At 48.2% G+C, this 20,516-nt stretch overlaps 1 protein-coding gene across 24 annotated transcripts in view; it reads right to left on the minus strand.

The window, feature by feature from the left end:
- CADPS (calcium dependent secretion activator) overlaps window positions 1-20,516 on the minus strand; it is a 220,847-nt gene that overhangs the window by 13,392 nt on the left and 186,939 nt on the right. For 13 of the 24 annotated variants that reach the window (XM_037383078.1, XM_037383063.1, XM_037383062.1 and 10 more), the window contains 5 exons: window positions 19,669-19,683; window positions 18,263-18,337; window positions 17,113-17,196; window positions 12,154-12,186; window positions 8,921-9,028 (listed from right to left, as the gene is read on the minus strand). In XM_037383078.1, coding sequence (XP_037238975.1) covers window positions 8,921-9,028; window positions 12,154-12,186; window positions 17,113-17,196; window positions 18,263-18,337; window positions 19,669-19,683 — 315 coding nt within the window. The remainder of the gene's footprint in view (window positions 1-8,920; window positions 9,029-12,153; window positions 12,187-17,112; window positions 17,197-18,262; window positions 18,338-19,668; window positions 19,684-20,516) is intronic. The other 11 variants (XM_037383085.1, XM_037383086.1, XM_037383087.1 and 8 more) reach the window with 1 other exon arrangement.

Consider the following 20,516-nt stretch of genomic DNA (forward strand, 5'->3'; position numbering starts at 1 on the left):
CCAGGGTGCTGTACTCCGCTAGCCAGATGCCAAAGTCTCTGCCTAGCCAAGAGCCACATATTCACATCCCTGGCAGAGGTGATGGGCCACAGGCAGGACATGCCGATAACTCCCTGAACTTCCTCCCCTGGGGAGGATCTCATTGAAAGAGCTACTGCAGTGATGGCTCAGCTCCTACAGCCGGGGATGCCCCGGCCTCAGCACCCTGGGGTTTGCTGTGAGCAAATGCCTCTGTCAGCCCACATGCTGATCACCTCTGAATAAAGCCCAGCCACACGCTGCTACACCTGCTCTGAGGAGGACAAACCCCTCAAGCCACATGCTGGTCAGGGTTGGATGGAGGGCAGTGGGCAGAGAACGCTGTGAGGGAGACCTGTGTGGAAACAGGTGTTTATCAGCGGTGGGGAGCTGGGGCGCCGTGGTAGCCCACGTTTACAGTGGTCCAGGAAGGAAGCCCGCTGACAGCCCCAGCAGCACCTCTAACTTCTCTCATCCACAACGCCCTCAAACCAGGGACACCCCACACTTAAACCTGTATGTCCGCAGGCTGACAGCCCCAGCGGTGCTTCCTTTCCTCTCCAAGACAGGACAGTCCCCATCCTCGGGGACCGCATTATGCATCTGCAGAAAACACCACCTTCCAGGTAACAAGTAAAGCCTGTCCTGGCTATGTGCATCCCTGAGCTGAAAGATGCAGCAAGAGCTGGAGCTCGTCACGGGGTCCTGGGTGCACCGTCAGGCTGCTCTGGGTGCAGGGGCCTCTTTCCCTTTGCTGTAGATACAGCTCAGCAAAGTGCACAGCGCTTGCTGTGAACTGTCAAATAAAACCCAAAAAACCCTGCTGCTCTGCAGGATTTTGCAGACGTCAGTTTTCCTAAATGAAAGAGCTTCTGCATAAAAACATATAAAGGCACACACACACACAAAACCACTTCTGTATGGATGCTTGTTCTCAAATACTTTTTTTTAACCTATAAAATATTCTCTGCTTATTTCCAGTTTTCAAAAAAGAAATGAAGTTGACATGTTAAAATCTGAGTTTCTATATAAAGCAGCTTAGTAAAGCACAATATCCACACAATGTGCTGCTATTTTCCTGTCCTAGTTCCAGGGCCCTGTTAGTGCAAGGCAGCGATGGTATAACTGGATGCAAAGTTGCTCAATAAGATGCAATACAGTAATGCATGCTATGGAATGCTTTAGTTACACTTGTTACCAGATTGAATGGAAAGCTGTCATGAAGCGGGACTCCATAAACCTTAGCTGGCTCTTTTATAGCCTGCAAATTCCAAAAAAACAGCTAGAGGCTGCCTGGGTATCTTGGTCCTGAGCACAGGAGGGAGCAGCTCCCCGGCATCACTCCTGGGGTTACACATTGGAGGCAAGGCACTGCCTGCCCGAGTCCTGCTAAGCATTTTTGAATGCTGATATCATACATCCAGGGTGAGGTTTAAAGGAGCACTGAGAAAGGAAAGAGCTGCAGATCAAGAGAAATGAAGTGACCTGGGACAGCTAATCTCACATGCACTGCTGGCTGGCGCGGGCAACGGCCGCGATTGTGTGGGGCTGCATTGCAGGGGAAGTAAAGGAAAAGAGGGATTGAAGGCGCTGCTGGAAATCAGACAATTCATCATTGTCCGCGCAGGGGCCGTTGGCTCACCCCTGTGCGCACCGTGGGTTCCTTTGGGCAAAGGCCCTTTGCGCAGCCTGGAGGGAGGAAGCAAAGCCCCCGGCAGCGGGGGGCTTGGCCCCACGGCAGCCGTGCCCCGGCAGGCTGGGGGGTCACCCGCACATCTGCATGCCCTGGGACATCCCGGCCCTTCCCACGCTCCTCGCACCCCCAGGCTCAGCTGGCAGCCCCATGGGCTGGGGTTCACCGGGAACACCAGCACCTTCAGGCTCTCCTTCCTGACGACCCACAAGACTGGAGCTCCAATTAGCTAAAGGCTCTTCAACGAAGCTGGAAGGCAGCTTCAGAGCGCGCCGCGTAACTCGTACGCAGTTACAAATGTGCACAGACAGCTCCCAGTCAGGGAGCAGAGAGGCTGCTCCGAGGAAGGCGCTCCCTGCATCGAGGATGCCTTGCTGCCTGCAGTACGGCGCGATGGCACCTCTCCCCCAGCACCCACCCCGGCCGCTCACGTCTACCAGGAAACAAATGATCTTTCACTCAGTGCCGGCCCTAAACCAAAAATCTCCGACGCTCAAAAGCACTGTGCGGATGATGTTAGCAAGCCTATGCTGACCTTAACGTAACGGAGCAATCAGTCTGCCTTCTTAGAATGATTAATGGAAAATCTCCTCTGGAAAAGAAAACAAATTAACTGTCTTCAACCAAATGTCTACTGGAACATGAAAAGCTGTTCCGATAAAGACATTTAGGAGGAGAAAAAACCCCTTACGAGCATGTAAAATCCAGTGACAAATCTAGGACTTATTTTATTAAGACTTTCCCTAAAATAAATTAAATGGAGTCTATTTAAATGAGCACTTCAGGAAAGAAGCCTTGCTAAGGGGAACGCAGGAGAGGCGGGAGGCCACGCGCCAGTGCATGCTTGCTGCCGTGTGAAGCTCACGTACGGCGTGTAAAAGCACGGGGGCTGGTCCGAGCGCTACGCCCCGCTCCCGTGTGCCTCCGAGAGGGCCCGGGGAAGGACAAGAGGCTGCAGAAGGACAGTGCACGCTACACCCCCTCAGGACAAATAGGATGCGACCCTTCCTAGAAGATATACGGACAACTGCGATCACAATTTCTTTATTTTTTTTTCCCAGCAAAGGCCCCTGCAGCGGGACTGACTGCAGGTGCGGGTCCGGGTCCTGCCAAGCCAGCCGAAGGCTGCGGCAGCCTCTGCAGCAAAAGCTGCACTGCTCCGGCTCCTCCAAAGATGCACGGGGAGGAAAAAAGCGAGCTGCACCTCCTGGAGCTCAGGCTGCCTAATTGTCTTCATTTCACAACTCACTCAGGAAGGGGGGGGGGAGGGAAGCAAAAAACAACGCAGAAGAAATAGCTCAGTGGAGGCCATATCAGGATGGGAGTGGGAGAGAGTTAGTGCCCTAATGAGCAGTCTAGCTGCGTAGGAGGGAAACAGGTTGTTGTCTGTCTAAGAGAAAGTGGTGAGTGCGGCTGCAAGCAGATATTAGATGGGGGCCCGGCGCGCAGCCTGATATCCGTTCTTCCCCTGATCCTGCAACCCGTCCTCCTGTGAGTAATTCTAACTCACAGTGAGTAGCTCCACTGACTCACGACCAGGCTTTTGGGTTCAAGGAGGGGAAAGAGAAGGGAGGGTGAGGAGGGTTCTCTTTTGGCATTTGGTTGTGCCGTGCAAGGCTTACGCTCTAGCAAGAAATGCCATGATCCTGCAAGCATGCCTTGAAGGAGCTGCCAAAATTCAAGTGGGTAACCCCACTGAAGGTGAAAGCTTTGCTTTTAAAAATAACCTAATGCCTAAGCATCTGCAGAGGACTTGCTGAATTAACTGATCTAGCTGTCAATCTGCGTTTTGTAATTTTTCCATATACGCAGGTGTGAGATCAGGCTCCAAATCAGTAGGTACTGAAACATACGCTGAGCTGCCCATAGACCCTCCAGTAAACCAGCAAGAAGCACTCAGTCAGGTTCCTGGAAATTTGTAGAAGGATTTTGCTGTGTATGAGACTTACACGGTGCCCTGCGTCCTTATTACTCAAGATCTCTGATACTGAGAAGTCAGTTACCAGTAAGGGCAGCCACTTTTGGAAATAGGAGGACAGTCCTGAGCCGTGTCCTTGGGCCCAGCACTCCTGCTGGGGACAGGAAACAAAAATCCACCAGCTGCAACATCAGCCTTGGGATATTGCTTGGGCTTCCTAAAAACCCACCTGAACCGAGCTGGAGGGATGGGACCCGGCACTAGAGCCCCAGCTGAGGGCTTGTGCCTGCCAAGGGTGGTGGGAAGGAGATGCTGGCTCCTCTAACGGCCGAGCCATGGCTTCTCCTTTGCTGCTGGGAGAGGACCTGGAGTGAATGTCCCTCTGCGCTGAGGACAGCACAGGGCACAGCAACCCCCCAGCCTCCCCATCGCCCTCCCTGCTGCGCCCTGCCGAGCCCACCCTGCCATCAAGACAAAAGCCCACCACCGTCCGGCAGAGGTGAAGGGGCTCGCTTTCTCATTTCAGGAGAAGATACCCCGCCTGGTATCCTAGCTGTGACATTGAGCTTCAAGGAAGCCGAACGTACACAGCGACAGTGAAGTGGTAAAACTGCCTTCTGCAAAACTCGCCGCGGCTGCTGCCACCTCTGCGGGCTGTATCACTGCGTGATTAAGTTCTTACCAGACCTTTTGGTAAAGGCAACCTTCCTGATCTGATAACTGCCAAGGACAAGCCAAATACGCAGGGTCAATCTATGCACGTTTAATCCCCAGAAGGCAGATTAAGTGTATAATTGACCCATATAATCCATGTATCATCTCCAGTGAAATGTTTTCTATGTCCGGTTTAGGCAGACATGAGGCCCATAAGAAAGCGATCAGAGACACAGTATTACCATCGCAGTGGATTTCATCAAAGTTGGAGATGGCTTTTTAATCACTGATCTCAGAGACTGCTAGATTTAAGCAGATGAACTAGCACTAAGCACATCTGGTTTAATCCTTATCTTCTACTCAGGCTGGTGTCTTCAAGAAGTACAAGGAGGAAAAAAATAAATTAATTTTTTTTTAGGTCCTAGCAATCTTAGGAGCTTCTCTTGGTGTTTTGATCTCTCATATCAAAAGCATGTTTTTGTTTTTTTTTCAGTAAGATATTGAATTAATCATCAGAGAGAAAAATGCCATCTGCGCTATTTAGGGACTGCATCAGGATGCTGGAATTCGCAGGATCTCGAGGAGCTCACTTGACGTTCAGTGGCCTTTTGTGTACGTGCTACTCGCCTGTGGCTGGGGAGGAAACATTCTCGCTATGTTTTACATTAGTGTTTACCAATTTATGAGGAAGAAAGGTTGGCATTCACACTACCTACTAGTCAATCATAGGCTTTCTGGATCGCATACATTCTGACGGGTTGAAACCTATACTGCAAGTATCTAAGGGTGTGCGTGAAGATATACACACGTACACACATGTATAAATAACTTCCACTGAGGGGCACAACCCTCACAAGTAAAACTCCCACTGCCTTCAGACAAAATTGCGGATGTATAAACTCTGATCCTATGTGTCCCAAGCCACGGGGGACCTGAATTTTGCAGGATTGGTCTGAAGACTCGGGATCATTCTGAAGATATTTTCCCATGTTTAAGATACACCCGCCTGCCCCTGCCTCATCATCCCTATAAACAGTCACATTCCACATGTCAATTCTGCCCACTTTCTGGCCAAAAAGTGATAAAACCTTACTGTCTACCAGGCACTACACAGAGTTTGCGATCCTTCTGCCTTGTGTGCAAAGCACCACAGCTGTTCAAATCCCAAAGCACTCTGCCACACGCAGGAGCACAGGGAGTGGATGCTCCCATGCCATTCTGAAGCTCTTCTGTTACCACTGCTCTCTACCAACGGGCCTTATTACAGTGTTTTAGCTTTAAATGTTACCAAATCAGTGAGCCAGGCCAAGTAAATAAGTCATGTTACTCTGCAGTAAACAGCACTGCCAAAAAGCTAGTTAGGTTTTGATTACCAGCAGAACTCCACAATCAATCTGTTCACTCAATGATCCCAAGAATACAGATTTTTAAAATTAAGATGAATCTATTTCGGGGTGGGGTGGAGTGGTGGAAACCTGTGACTAATTTTCAGAATTAAGAGGATTAACACACAGACCACACAGAAATACTACAGTAATCTTCCACAAACACCCGTATCTCCCAAAAAGCATAGCCCTGTTCTGGAGGTGTGAGCAGGACACGCAATGCAAGGGAAGAGGGGTGGTTTCTGAGCTAAGAAATCATGGTAAATGCAAAAAAAAGACAAATTAACACAGCTTCTGTTGGGAGATGGCCTAACACACTCTGCAGCCTCTGCTCCTGGGAGGAAACAAAAAGGAAACGAATGGGAATGCTGGGCAGGACTATGGAGAAACAAGGAATTAGGATTAGGAACAGCCCAGGAGCTGCAAACCTCATGGAACATGCAACAGGCAACCTTGCACTGTGTGCCTCTCTCCTGCATCACTCACGGCTGCACAGACGGGAGATTTAGCCCTATATTGTGGGAGTTTCTATCACAATCCCACTGAGAGCAGAGGAACTGCCTGCTGGCAGGTTTAAGCTGTTTACCTGCCACTGCTGCACGTATTACCGGACAATATCCTAAAACTGGACTAAGCTTTTGGCTGCAGCAAGCCAGCATCGCCACACTAAGCCAGCAGAGGAGCTGGCCTTGAAAGTGTTAATAATCTCATTGCCTGGAGAAACTCTGCAGCTAAGAGGATTGCTCCTCTGTTGTGCTGGGGGAAGCGAGAACAAAATCAGGTCCAAGTCTAACTCAGCATCACAAATACCATTTTTGATTATTCCTCCTCTCTTTCCTATTAAAAAGGTAGCTAGCACCTAAAAATGTCCTTGGAAAATATGAGCACAGGTGCAGAGACCAAAGAAGCTTAAAGACCCCGTGGCCACGCTGCTTTGCTGCATTAGGTGAGGGCAGCAAAGGGCTGTGGCTGAGCTCAGGACAACAGAGTTAAGCATTTGCTCCCATCCTTACCGAAACGTAGGTGAACACAGCACTGATTTAAATGGGGTCTGCACCCAGGTGACCCCCATGTACTCATAAACCCTGCTGCTGCCCCACTGGCAGCACCTCAGCCGTGCTAGGAGCTGACCTCAGGTGCAATCAGCTTCTTCAGCTGCACCCTGGCAAAGACAATACACAACCGCTTGAAAGAGAATTCCAGTTTTTGGGTGGCTCGGGCTCAGCATATCCCCTCCCCCTCCCCCTTGTGAACGAAGGGGTCTGCAGCTCGCCCCGCTCGCAGGCGCACACTCACGTACATGGAACATGTGTGAAGATGCCAGCAGCACTGGGTCCCAAAACCATCCTGCCGGCATGGGGAATGGGAACGAACAGGAACAGGAATGGGAACAGGAATGGGAACAGGAATGGGAACAGGAACAGCTCCCACATGCTGCGGCTCCCACCTGCAGCCAGCGTGGGTCAAAACAGGCAATGCAATGTAAAAACCCTACTCCTGATTATTTTACATCACATTGACCAAGGAGACTTGAGGAAAGCAGGGAGGGAAAGAAAGGTTTTGCACTTTTTGCCTTCCACCAAGGTAGCTGCTCTTTTTTTCAGTCAACTGCTAATTTGCTTAAAATATAGCTTGGTGAAACTAAGTATGAGTGGATCAAACCGAAATCAATATTTGTGCTAATTACAGCCTTTTGAAAATTGGAAATAATGGCCCAAAGGGTACAAACAGACCAACTGTGAATCATAGGGAAAGGATGAGGGAAAAGGCAGTGTGGGCATTGAAAAGAACAGTCCAGATGAGCTCTGGAAATCTAACTGCTCATGGAATAAATTTCAACACAAACGAGCAATGCACTCGCAGGCCCGCTGCAGATGGAAGCGACAGTCTTTTGTTTTATGTTTTGTTTTTTCTCCCCATGCCTGCTTGATGGGTGATTTGCGTCTGGTGCTCTGCGTTGCAAACTCTCCCCGGAGCGAGCACGCGCGGCGCCCAGAGGAGGCACTGCTGTGCTCCGTGCATGAATGAGGCATTCTCAGTGGATATGGGTCATGCTAGTAGATGTACACAGTAAGATTATTTGACTCTAATTCATGCCACTTGATATAATGTGATAAAACATTTGACATGAGAGATAAGTTCCATTTTAATCCGATAAAGTACGGGGGAAAGAAAGAGCAGGAGTTGTAAAGGAGGAAGAGGTTTCTAAGGGACAGGTAATGCGCAGAAAGAGAGGTTATCGAGTGAGGGAGGAGGTTGGTTGGGAAAAAAAGCAGCTTTCCCTGCACACTGAGGAAGCAAAGGAGCGAGTAAAGAAAGCAAGGAAGGTTGTTACAGTTCCAGAGCCAGGAGACTGAGAAATGGCACTGCTGAGAGATGAAAAGAAGGAAAAGTAGGAACAGAAGCTGCTTCAAACAGAAATCGATATATGGACAAATACCCTAAAGAAGACTGAAACACTAATGCTACAGGCTGGCTGTCAACAGAAAACCTTCGCTATAGAACAGCTACGAGGACAGAAAGGCTGTAACGCAACACGAGCAACAGAAACAGAGATACCGGTTAACATGCATCCAAATCCAAAACAAACGGGCATCACAGGTCACTGATCTCTTACAGTCCAATGAATTTATCTTGTGCAACAGAAAAATAGCTCTGAACATCTGGGTCAGTTCCTACCATGCCATCGTCATCAAGGAGACCACATCTCAACTTTACCTTTGGTGTCAGACACCACAAACGTGGTCCTCCTGAAATATGAAAGTCCATTCCTAATCAGCTTTGTTTTGGTTAGCTTTCAAAATTAAAATTAAAATTTAATATGCCTAATTCGCTGCCAGTTTTGGAGTGCTTGTCAATGTAACACACTGCAAAACGTGCAGAAGAGATGGCCCTTAGCAAACGCATCTGCCAAAAACCCAGCTTAAATTTTCACGGTGAGAACGATGACTAAGATGTTCTGTTACAGAGAGATTTTCCACAAGCTTAAACATAGTAAAAGGGGTCTCTTAGAAGATGCTGTTCCCTTAAAATCCACGCACAGACAGACCAAGACACAGTAGACTAGAGTAGAGATTTAAAGCAGGCAGAGAGCAGATACGAGCCTTAGTCAGAAAGAAAGGAAAGATTTATTTATTTTTTAAAGCTATAACCAATAAATTTTCTCAAAATGTGACTTATCCTCCTGTCTTATTTTGTCACATTTTGGGTCTCTCCTGCTTGGTGTCCAAGGAGGAGAAGGCATTTACTTACATCAAATAACCTTTCTATATACATCTCCTCATTGACCTTATCACGCAGGACATCCTGAGAGTGGCGGACAAATGTCACATAGGCATCAGCAACATCCATCCCCGGCTTCTGCATGGAGGAGAGAAGAAGAAAGAGAGAAAAAAACCCATGAATTGCAGCACAGGAGGCAGCTCCACTGTGTAGCCTCGTCGTTGCTTTTCCTTCTCCTCCATCTCCTGCTCTCCTCCTGCAGTTCGCCCTTTCCTTACCTGATGGACACCGAGTCCCACAGCTTTGTGCCCTGTGCCCAGCAAAATACTGCGTGCGGCACACGATCAAGCAAAGACACTTGCTCTTCTCTTCTTTTGCCTACAGCAAAGCCAGTCAGAGGTATAAAGCTCTTCCTCCACGTACTGGCACCGGGAAGGTGCCTTGCTACCTTTGGTGCCGTTGACCTAGTGAGTGAACCAGCAAGCCAGGCTGGGGGTTTGTTGTTTTCTTGGGTCATCTTCTCTCTGCAAGCCCTCTGGTTTCTGAAGGTAGAAAGCTAACAGCCAGAGCTGGGCTCCTGGTGATTCTTCTACGCTGTGAGGATGTGTGCGGTAAGCAGCTGGCATTGCAGGAGGCATCCTAAAATTGCCTTTCTTTTTCTGTTCAGACCCCTGACTTTAGCTCACATTTAGTGCTGCTCTTAAGAATAAATTGAGTAAACAGTAAGTCAGGGAGTGTACATCTACGGGAATGTTTAAGCCTCTGCTAACGTGCAGGGATCCTGCCTGTGCTGTCACCTCTCCACAGCTCTCTGCAGAATTGAACCAATTTTAAACAGTAACCTACAAGGGTGCAAGATTTTGGGGATAACAGCATTTCTTTAAAGAAAATGGGAACTGAAGCAGGTGGATGGGAAAATACTTTTTTTTTTTTAAAAAAAAAATAATTCCTGTTTAGGTTCACATTGCTTGATATATTGGAATCAAACTTACCTCAAAGGAAACCCATTAAAATACTGTAACGCGAGTCATTACAAGAGCTGCCACACAATCTTAAATTTCCATGGCACATTGTAAGTTTGTTAATAACTAGTGTCATTAGTTTCCATTACTGTGATTTACCTCAGATCACAGAGTATCTTTTCTCTGCAAGATACGATTGTCAGCCGCTGTAAATTGAAGTTAGTTAACACATCTGTGTAATTTCCAGGGTGAAAATGAGGACAGTTTGGAAAGCAGTAGGAAGGGAGTTTTTTAATACAAAGCAAACAATTATCAAGCAAAGGGCCAGTGCTTGGCCCTTGGGAAGCCAGTAACATTTCTTAACACCTACTGCAACAATGACAAGGTATTAATTTGAAAAACAATGAGGACAACACAAATGTGGCAGTAGTCAAGTGTTACACTTTCAAGCAATTTTCAGTATGCCGATCGTGCCCATTTCAAGGTGGCATTAAATGGATTGGTTTGTACCCAGACGATTGCAATGGGGTTTGCGGAATTAGATTTAACCAATGGTTTTCTGTTCAACACCAGGATTTCCCCTCTGTCCCCTAGTCAAACAGGTTTTTCTTTCTCCTTCCCCCAGAAAGGCAGTGGCTCACGGACCGTGGGGTGGCCTCCCACAAAGGTCTGGGAGCTGAGTGGAGCTGGTGACTGACCATTAAAAATGCCGAGGCTGCCGAGGAAGCCATTGTAGCGTGGCTTTGTTTCTGGGGGAGGTGGGGAAACAACTGAAAAATAACCCAGATGAATGATTCCTGCTCTGTTTTACACAAAGAACCGGAGCACGTGGCTGGCTCCGAGGATGGGAGCAGACCCTCTTCTCCTGCTATGGACCTCCCAAGGGTGTCCCAGGTACAATGCTTTTGGAAAGCTCGAAAGGGTTATATAGCATCTTACTGAGACCACTTCCCTGGAGATGCTTTATTTCCCAGGAAGGCAGATGCCTCAAAGGCCACGCTTTTCCCACAGATAAATGTTAATAATTATTAACTTAATTATTAGTGTTAATTATACTGTTGTGTGCTCAAATTCCTGATGACTAAGTATTTAAGATGCACTCAAAGAAACAGGAATTTCAATGGAAAGATGTCAGCATTTTCTAGGGCCAGAACTGAATTCTGAGTCTCTCTTCCTAATGTTCTCAATATCTTGTTTCTATTACTCCAAGACATCAGGATGCCAGTCTGTGCATTGGGATATTCCAAATCAAGCAAGACCTCTTAGCGTTCAAGAGTTTGTCATTTCCATGCTGGGCTCAAAATATGGTAATTTTGTAGGCAAGGTTTATCTTGGGCTAAAAGAATGGAAACACCGAATGCAAATAATGTGGTCCAAGATGTCTTGATAAATTTATCATGTTGTCATGTGAGATCATGCAGAGCAATCGTATCCACATTAAATATACATATATACATTATACATGCAGGTCATCAAACCCAACTGAGTTATTCTTGATTTGCACTGCCCAGTCTAACTGGAACTGGTGTGGTATATTAAGATCTACCCTTTTGTTCATTTGTAATTGCTCAGGTTCTTTTTGCCTGTAGATGTTACAGTAACCCCTCACTCCAGCCAATATTCATGTATTACAGTTCAATTTAAATGTAAATTTCTGGCAAGTTAAGTGCTCTGTCTAAGAGTGTTAAGGGTTCTTTTCCTTATGAATCAAGGTCTAATTAGAGGAGGCGATGTACAGTTTTCCTATACCAATTACAGAAAAATGGAAAAAAATTATTTTCATTAACAATTTCCCAAACACATGTTGCTAGCTCATCACCATTTCCCCAAAGTAATAAAAAAGTCATTTTCCGAAAGAGTAAAATAAACCAACAATTAGAAGAACAAAAATAAAATAGATTAGCTAATGTGTTAGATGTGTGTTGGCTCAGTTCTAACATGTCTGGACCTTTTTGTTTGGAAATTATACTGTATTTGTACAAGTCCAAATGAAGAATTAACAGAATGCACTGCTCCCTTTTTTTTTTTTTTTTTTAAAATGTGATTCAAGCCAATTGCATAAATATGGTACCTTTTTGACACCATCTGCAAATTACTGCCTAAACAGCCTCGTAGGTCTCCGTAAGAGGGTAACTGCTCATTATTAACATCATGGAGATACTCTTTCCAGTTCAAATGTTAGAATTGTGAAGGCCCATGGTTCAATCTTGGCTGTTAATGCATAACGTGGGTTGCTACACATGCCATAAACCAAAGCATGATGCAAATTACTATGACAGAAGTTGTTTAAATTGTGCTTACGGGTACATCCACGTATTTGGAAGCAGCCTTCACCTGTAAAAGGAACAAGAAGAGAGTTTACACCGTCAGTATGTTTTCAGGTCTTTGTTTTTTCTTTAAACACTTGCAAGACCCTCTCCAGCCAAGACTTGGGACAACATAATGCTGAGCGGGGGAAAATGCGTGATACAAACTACATTTCCTCTCTAAAAGAATAGGCAAGGGTGGTATTTTTGTTGTTGTTTTTTTGGAGAGGTAACTTTACTGCTGCTAAAGCTCTAATAGCAACAGATGATAGTGTGGGAGTTGTGCTTCTCCCTCTTCTACTTCAGTGAGCGGGGGAAGACGGGGTTCGTAAGTAGACATCGTTATTTTCTTTGGAGTCCTCCTTCTCTGCCCGATGCCACGTGTCTCCAAAGGCAGTGCGTGTCTCTCCTGTCAGGAGCTGCATCCCGGGAGCCAAGGGAGCTCCCTGGGCAGTGGGGGCACAATAGCACTGCAAGCCTGGCAGGCACCTGCACCAAGGTGGCCACAAGAAAGCACCCAGAGGACCCTAATTTTGCCCCCTGCCTACAGAACCACTCATGGCGCGCTTCCCCTGGATTTGCAGGTTGCAGCCTGGGACATTATTTTCCCCTGTTTTCCTGGCCCTGATGCCGGCAGGAGCTCACAGACGGTGTCGGGGCAGCATGCTCACACCGTGCGACTGGAAGTGCCCCAATGCTTTCCTGCTTCCCAGACTCCAAACAGCTACATTAGTTTCCTACGATTCCTTCCCTCCTTTTAAAAGCTGTTATTTGATGGAGGTATCGGGGGGGTGGACAGCACACTTCATGGTGTCCTCATAAGCTGGCGGGGGCTGTGAGACCCCAGATTTACTTTGTCTCCCGTTTGCCACACGGCAGGGTGGCCCCCAACATCAGGGCCAACTTCTCCAACTGAGCAGTGCCCAGCTGGCCAGAGAGACCTTTTTCCCACTGTAGCATAAGGCACTGTGTCTAGAAAGAGTACGGCTGGGATTTTCCACAACGCTTCTGCTTTTAATTAGGGTAAGCGTTGCCGGCCATCTTTGTTTGGGTGTAAAAGCTCACCTGCTTTTAAATATTTCTAAAGCTACCATTAAAACAGCCTAAATATAACACGCACACAGTTGCATCTTGGGATGAATAAATTATGTGTCCCGAATGAGAGAATGAATGTATGTGTGAGACAGAATGTGAGAGTGGGTGGAAGCACTCATATGGTGTGTGTGGGGGGTGCATAATTAAGCACAATGAGGCGATACAAAAGACCAGACTGGTGCTAATTGCCGAGGTGAACGCTGCAAGTATTGGCAGCGCCCGGGCTGCCGAGCCAGGGGGCAAGCACAGAGGGAAGGGCAGGAGGAGGGTGCCCAGTGCCTGCCGCCGCGGTGCGAGCCGGGCTCTGGCTGTCGGAGGGGGTGGAGGGGGACGGGGCAGGTCCCAGCACACGAGTTTATGAAGGAGGTGGCAAAATCAGCGCCAAGCCCTGGCTCCCAGCGAAGGGCAAACACTTGTCTCTCCACCAGGTATCCCCGTTTCCAGCCAGCCGTCTGGGCACCTCGCCTTTTCACTGCATTTATCCTCACAACTTTCTCGGGAGGTAGCAAAGCGCTATCCCTTGCTCCTGCCGAACGGGAGCGGAGGAGCCCCAGCCTCCACGCGTGAAGGCGGCTGGAGCCCGGCCAACAGCTGCAGCTCCGGAGGAGCAGGCAGTCGCGGCATACCCACGCCGGTGTGGAGCAGCCGCAGGCAGGGCTGCCCAAGCTAGCTCCCAGCGAGCTCTTTTTCTGAGCAGCAGAGCTAAACAACCAGGAGAAAAGCTCGGAAAATGATGCGGCTTGACAGCCTGCAGGATTCAAGCTGGGGTCCACGCTCGGGGCAGCACCATGCCACGCACCTGTACTACCTTCAGTCATGACACAGGGCATGAAGGAATGCAGCAGCAGCCCAGGAAACCTGCAAGCTGAGCGTGGATTTAGCACTTTTAGGTCCAGCTTAGCCCCACCATCTCAAACCACTTTCCAAAGCCAAGAGGTGACACGAATAAGGCAGCTTCCTGCGATCTCCTCCCTCCACCCACAAAAAACCGGAGCTGCTTCTCCTGCCCACTCCCCTTTAATCAGAATAATTACTTGTTTTTCTTTAAACTCAGATTTGGCTACATTTAGTGAAATTTCCAAACTGCCAGATGTTGTGTGATTTTTGCTAGGCTGCCGTTTTTCACAAAGTATGTGACTTTGCCATGAAACGTCTCAGTTTACCATACAAATCTTGCGCAGAACAAAAATAAGATCCTTTTACTTCTGTCTCCCTTGGGTAATATACAGTCTTTAGTTTTAATTACCGTAGGTGTAATTCTCCGCCTACAGAGGCCATCCAGATTAAAGGGAATTTTAGCAGCTGTCATTCCTGTGACTCAGTGGATCTGCACATGTAGACGCCCAGCCAAGGCCTGGGCTGCTGCTGCTGAGATGCACTTAAATGTAGCAACAAACAGAAAAGAGAAAAAAAAAAAAAAAAAGTCTGGCCAAATTTAGAAGGGTGTTTCCCTTTCAAAGTGCTCTGCAAGGAGAAGTGGCTAGTGAGAATTTATTAGGACAACAGATGCATTAATTTTATCTTGAATTTCGAGGCAAGAATTGGAAATGAGGATATCCTACTAGGTGATAAAACTGTCTGTCACAAGACCCCCGATTACATGTCACTTGCAGAGCGCCTGGAAAACACGCGATGAAAGAAGTCGGTGGAAGGGGGTGGGAGACTAATGCTTTCTAGAGCTCGGCGGCTTGGACCATCACACTTTGTTGTATTTGTTCAGACAGGGAAAACGTGGGAGGTGGTGCAAGCATGCTGTAACAAGAGAGAGTCTCTCTATTTATCGTTGTGAAGATTAAACACAGCAAGTCACATTACTACTGCAGGCAAGGGAGACTTTTTAAGCCCAGTGCCGAAGGGGTCGGGGCTGTTCCTCAGCCTCCTCTTGTGGCTGGTGCTGCCCAGTGGCTCCCAGCAAACAAGCGGGCCAAGGCAAGAGACCTGCCTTGCCTGGAAAGGAGCAATCCTGCTCCTCTGCAGCGTGCCCAGGCTCCTTGCTGGGGGTGAGGGCTTGGCACCTTCCTGGGGACTTGCACACACCACACACAGTAACTATTCGGATGCACATCTCTTCCCGGCTGGAAGCTCAGGAAACCAAAGCTACAGGGCCAGGTTCAAAGGCTGTGGGGCGGTCAGAGCAGGACAGACTGCTTTGCTGCTGCTGGGGCAGTTAATTGTCAGTAAGTGTCCGAGCAGCAGCAGAGTGAGGATGCTTGAACCCCACGGACCTCCGTGCTGCCTCCTCACAGGCACCCAGAGCCCAGGCGTGGCTGGGGGGTTTGCTCAGCAATCGAAGGGAGCAGCACTCGGCAGAATAAACAGTAGGATGTGGTGGGAGCAGCGCAGCATCAACCGAGGAACAGCTTGGATTCACGGGGAAGGAAGGGCTGCACATTACACTGTCTACCCGGGCTGATGCCGGTACTTCCGATGCCTGGAAAGCTGCCGCCTCCACATCCTCTGCGCTGGCACAAGAGCATCTCCTCACCCTCCCCAGCACTGGAGCGAGGGAAGGTATCCACCCCAAGCCCTCTCCTGCATCCCCCTGGCCAGGGACCAGCACAGCCCCAGGGCTGTAACCACGCAGGCGTTATCCTGGGGGAAGAGCTGTGCTGCAGGGCAGGGCAGTGAGTGGGACACCTTCCCTTCCCCTCCTTCTCCAAAGAACAAAGTGTCTCCAGCACACCTGAAAAGTCCAAATTCTTAGTTTGAACCCCGTGGTGGTTGAAATAAGCTGCCAGACTTTGTGTGCACACAGCTGCCTGCAAGCAGTTTCTTGCTGCCGCTGGTAAGCCTTCCTACATCCAGCCCTGTTTCCAAACAGCTCCTACAAAACTGCCTCAAACTCAGCACAAAGGGCCCAAGAGTGGCAAACAACAAACAATTGCAAGTAGCTAAAACTACTGAACGAGATTTTGGAAAGCCTTCCCTGTTTGCAGAGCAGTACCTTCTGCCTCCTGCCCAGCCTCTGTGAACAACTGAGCGCAGACTGCACGTGCAGGCAGAAGGGGCGGTGGGGCAAAGTGTTAATGTAACCTTCCAAGCAACCCCAGACACGTGCATTTGGGTGCACACCTGTCTGTGAGCAGAGATAAGAGAAGCTGTGCTTGCAAAGAGACACTCCTGTAAACTTTCTGGCGTGCACTTTCAGCAGACCTTTGGAAATCTGTTTTTCCTAAGAAGCTGCCACAACAAAAGAAAAACAACAACCTTTTCATGACTATAGCTCTGGTTGCTGAACCCTTGCTGGATACTGAGGCCGGTTTTGCATGGATCTGGTTCTTGTCCTGCACCTTTCTAGGAAATACGTAATGTGATGAGCTGTGGATTAGTTCTGCAATGTTAGGGAGAAATCTGGCATTAGAGGCACCTTGTGCTGCACAACCTCATGGCATTTCCCCTACCTTGTTCTCTTTCAGAAACACAAAAGCGCTCCCTATGTCTCCCTTATTTTGCTTTTTACTACTTAAGATGGCCACTGTTAAGGACAGAACACCAAGAGGAACACACATGTCATGCAAGGTGGCAACGAAGCAACTTCTTTAGTTAGGGAGATTGCATGTACAGTGCAATGATTTTTTTCATCTTCATACGCATCCTCAATGGAATAAACTCCACCAAACTGAACGATGACTGGAGATGGCTTTACTCGGTGCTACAATACGGTGGCCTATGCATCCTGGGTGTTTTATGTACTGTATCTCTGCATACAGGTTGTTTGTCCATTCATGTGACGGTTACAGTGTTCAAACATCACAGAATGGCAGAGTTATCATGTAGTTTATCTAGTCCTGGGACAGCATGAGATTACAACTCAGGGAAAAAAAAAAAAGGAAGAAAGGCAACTATAGTCTGTACTTACAGTAAATGACAGGAAAGAAGAAAACAAAGTTCCTTCATCGTATCTAGACAGTTTGGCCAAGACTCCTTCCAAAATGGTGACAAACTACAAAGACAAAAAATACTGCAATTATTTTTAATAATTGAAGAAAGGTGTAAAAATCAGCATCAATTTCAAAGAAGCCAGTGGAGCTCTCAGCACTGCCAAAGAAACGAACCACCTGTCCCTGAGCACAGCGGGCTGGGGAGTGGGTTGGAAGGTGCATTGCCTTTCAGGTGCTACACGGTCCACCTCTTGCTGGGTGGGAGACACTCCTTGGTGTCAAGGGTGATGCTGGGACCGGGAGGTGAGTGCAGCATGTGGAGAAGCCAGCACAGCCTCTCCAGACAGGGAAGTCGGTGGTTCTTGCTCCCAGTATGCAGTGTCAAGCACGCAGCTAGCTGGGTATTCTTGCAGAAGAATCAAACTGGCATATGTTGGCGGATTTTGTTTAAAGGTCTCCACTGTATAATAGGGATGACTTGTTCTCAGAAAGTTTGAAACTAGAGGAAAACACACCATCTTTCTCCCTACATATCAATTCCCCTCTCTGTTAGCACAGTGCACCAGACCCACACAACCACCCAAGGGAAATGCTGGCAGCTGAGCTAGAGGAGCTGACTGATGAAAAACAATTTCCAAACAATTAAACCTGACATTTTGGAATGTATTTCCCACCACTGTCACCTCTAAATTAATTTCTTAGAAGAGCATATGGCCATCTTGCACAAGACACGTTATTTTGTCCGTACAACCTTATGCTAGCAGTGGTGACCATCTCTGCATGCCACCCCAACATCTAGGTAGCAGCATTTAGCAGTGCCACCCCCTGACTGCAGCCACCCTCTGTGTCGTGGGGTGATGCTGACCATGGGGTGTTACCCCATTAACATAACACCCGTTCCTTAAAACCACTTCTGGCCCAGTACAGCAATCCTGCTAGCAGCGTATTACATCTCACACAGTTCCTAATCATCTAAGAGTCACCATGAAAAGACTGGGAGATGTATGATCTTGCCTGTGAGAAACAAGAAGCCAATTCAACATCTTAATGTGTCACATTTTAATGGAAACACACATATTAAAAATGCAATGTTAACAGTGAATCACTTCACCTGAAGCCGAAGGTTACCTTTGCCACTAGGAGTGTTATCATTTCTTTGACGGTTTCCTCAATTAGTTCATCTATTTTTGAATGGTACTGGTGCTAAAGAAAAATAAAAGGAGAGGGGGAAGGAAAATATTAGCATTGATCACAGGCAAGAGCTCTACGGTTGTCAGCCTCTCCCCTCGGCAAACCACAACACGCAGTATTAAACCGAAGAATTATGCAGCTTATTACCCTGTGCTCCACTACAGCGGCCAGCGGTTACTTACACTTGCAGGAGAGACCTTGAATTCAGGAGAATCTTCCATCGGTTTGTGAAGCACGGGCAAACCATGCCCTCTTCTGTGTGCCCGCAGCTCCGGGAGCCACACGTGGATGTCGGAGGAGAGGCTTTGCCACCCCGGTGGGCACCAGCACCCTGCGCTGCCAGAGACCCCGGGGTCCTCTGGCTTCAGCTCTGTGGGCATTATCCTGTTTGTGTTGCACATGGACCGCACCCAACGATGAGCTATGCTGGTGGCAGGCTGGCAGCCCTCGCCCAGGGCACCGCCGACCACGCAGCCCTCGGCCGGGGAGCGGGGAGGGCTGGCTGCCCCAGGGAGCTCGCGGGGGGCTGAATCACCGGGATGCTGCTGCGCCCTTCCCACCTACTGCAGCAAAGGGGCCGACCCTGCATTACACACTGGGCTCAGCAGGCACGTGGCTCAAATTAAGCACTCGTTCAAACGCTTTGCTTCGGTGACTATAAGATACATCTAAAAAACACCCAACAAACCCAGACGAGCCTTTCTGTCCCATGCAAAAGCCAGCAGGCAGTGCAGCCCCGCGCCCCGGCTGACAGCAGACCCCGTGGCACTAGCTCAGGATGGGCTGACCACCGCCAGCGCCTGCAGCATCAGCACTTCTGAGTCTCCAACCCAATTTCTTCACATGCCAAACCTTTCTTAGCTTGGGAGCTCTGATGCAATCAGCTGCAATATGGCTAGAATAGGTACTAAAATACAGTCTTCTACTAATTTAGAAAAGACCTGTTTCCAATACAAGATTTAATTAGCGAAAACATACAGTATATTCTTATTTTCAATGGACTGAGAAAATACTGATTATGACTGCTTTCCAACACAAAACATTTGATTTTTCAGTCAAACATTTCAAGCACTGGTGCTAGTCACTATATTCATTACCACTTGGCATTAATATTGTTTTAAAATGTTAACATCAAATCACATTGAAAGAGACAAATCTGCTTTAAATACTAATCAGACTTTGGGAAGGAAGACTGTGAGGGCTTTACAAATGCTAGATGTTGGCCTCAGTGTCTGATCGGTTTTCTTTGAACTGCTCTACAGTTTAGGGATGGTTTTTTCTATGACAGTAACATATCAATACAGGAATTTGGAAAAAAGAAAATAAAAGTAGGACACACTTACCCACTCTTTAGCAAACTTTTCAGATGATTGGGGACAGAAATAAAGAGGAAAGTGCAAAAGACAGGAAAAAGAACATATGAACATAAACAATAAATAAACCAAAATCTTTTCAAAAAAGAGACGTATGAGAACAGCAGCATCATGCACAGAAACAATAAGCAATGGAAAATGAAACATGATCAAAACCTCCTTTCACTGTAGTATTTGCAGGCAGTAGAACAAGGGGAAGGGGCCGGATTGTACCTAACTGACAGTCTCTTGGGGTTTTATTTTGCTCTGAAGAGGAAGGCAACCGGCTGTCGACAGGGAGGGTTCAGCATCGGGGCCACTGCACACCCTTCACCAGGGCTGGATGCAGCTGAGGCGCGAGCCCTGCTGCAGGGGCAGGGCAGGGCGGGCAGGGCAGGGGTACATGGTGCAGCACATCCCACCTGACGTCCTGGCTGGGGCTGGTCAGATATGTCCTCACCCACGCAGGAGGACAGGCTGCGATCTGCCGGGCCCACCCGGAGGCAAAAAACATACACGAACAAGCACGTGATATTTGCATTTGCTGTTCCCGTTTCCACGTCCTGCTTTGCAGGTCAAGACATACATGAGTCCATCATGGGACTGTAGTTATGATTCATCTGCTCAACACAGAGACAGCCGTTATCAGCTCTCAGGATTGACCTGGCTGTTCCCAGCACAGCTGCAGATGTAGCTATGGGGTGACAGGGACCTGTGACAGCTGGGTGCAGGTAGGAGCTGCTGACGTCCTTGGCACACATGACCAGGACCCCCTAAGGGAGATGAAGAAGGGGTTGTGCATGTATTGGGGGTGTCTTCCCCATGACATTTTTCTTCTG

This window comes from Falco rusticolus, chromosome 4, assembly GCF_015220075.1.
Source record: "Falco rusticolus isolate bFalRus1 chromosome 4, bFalRus1.pri, whole genome shotgun sequence".
In the NCBI taxonomy this organism is placed as follows: Eukaryota; Metazoa; Chordata; class Aves; order Falconiformes; family Falconidae; genus Falco; species Falco rusticolus.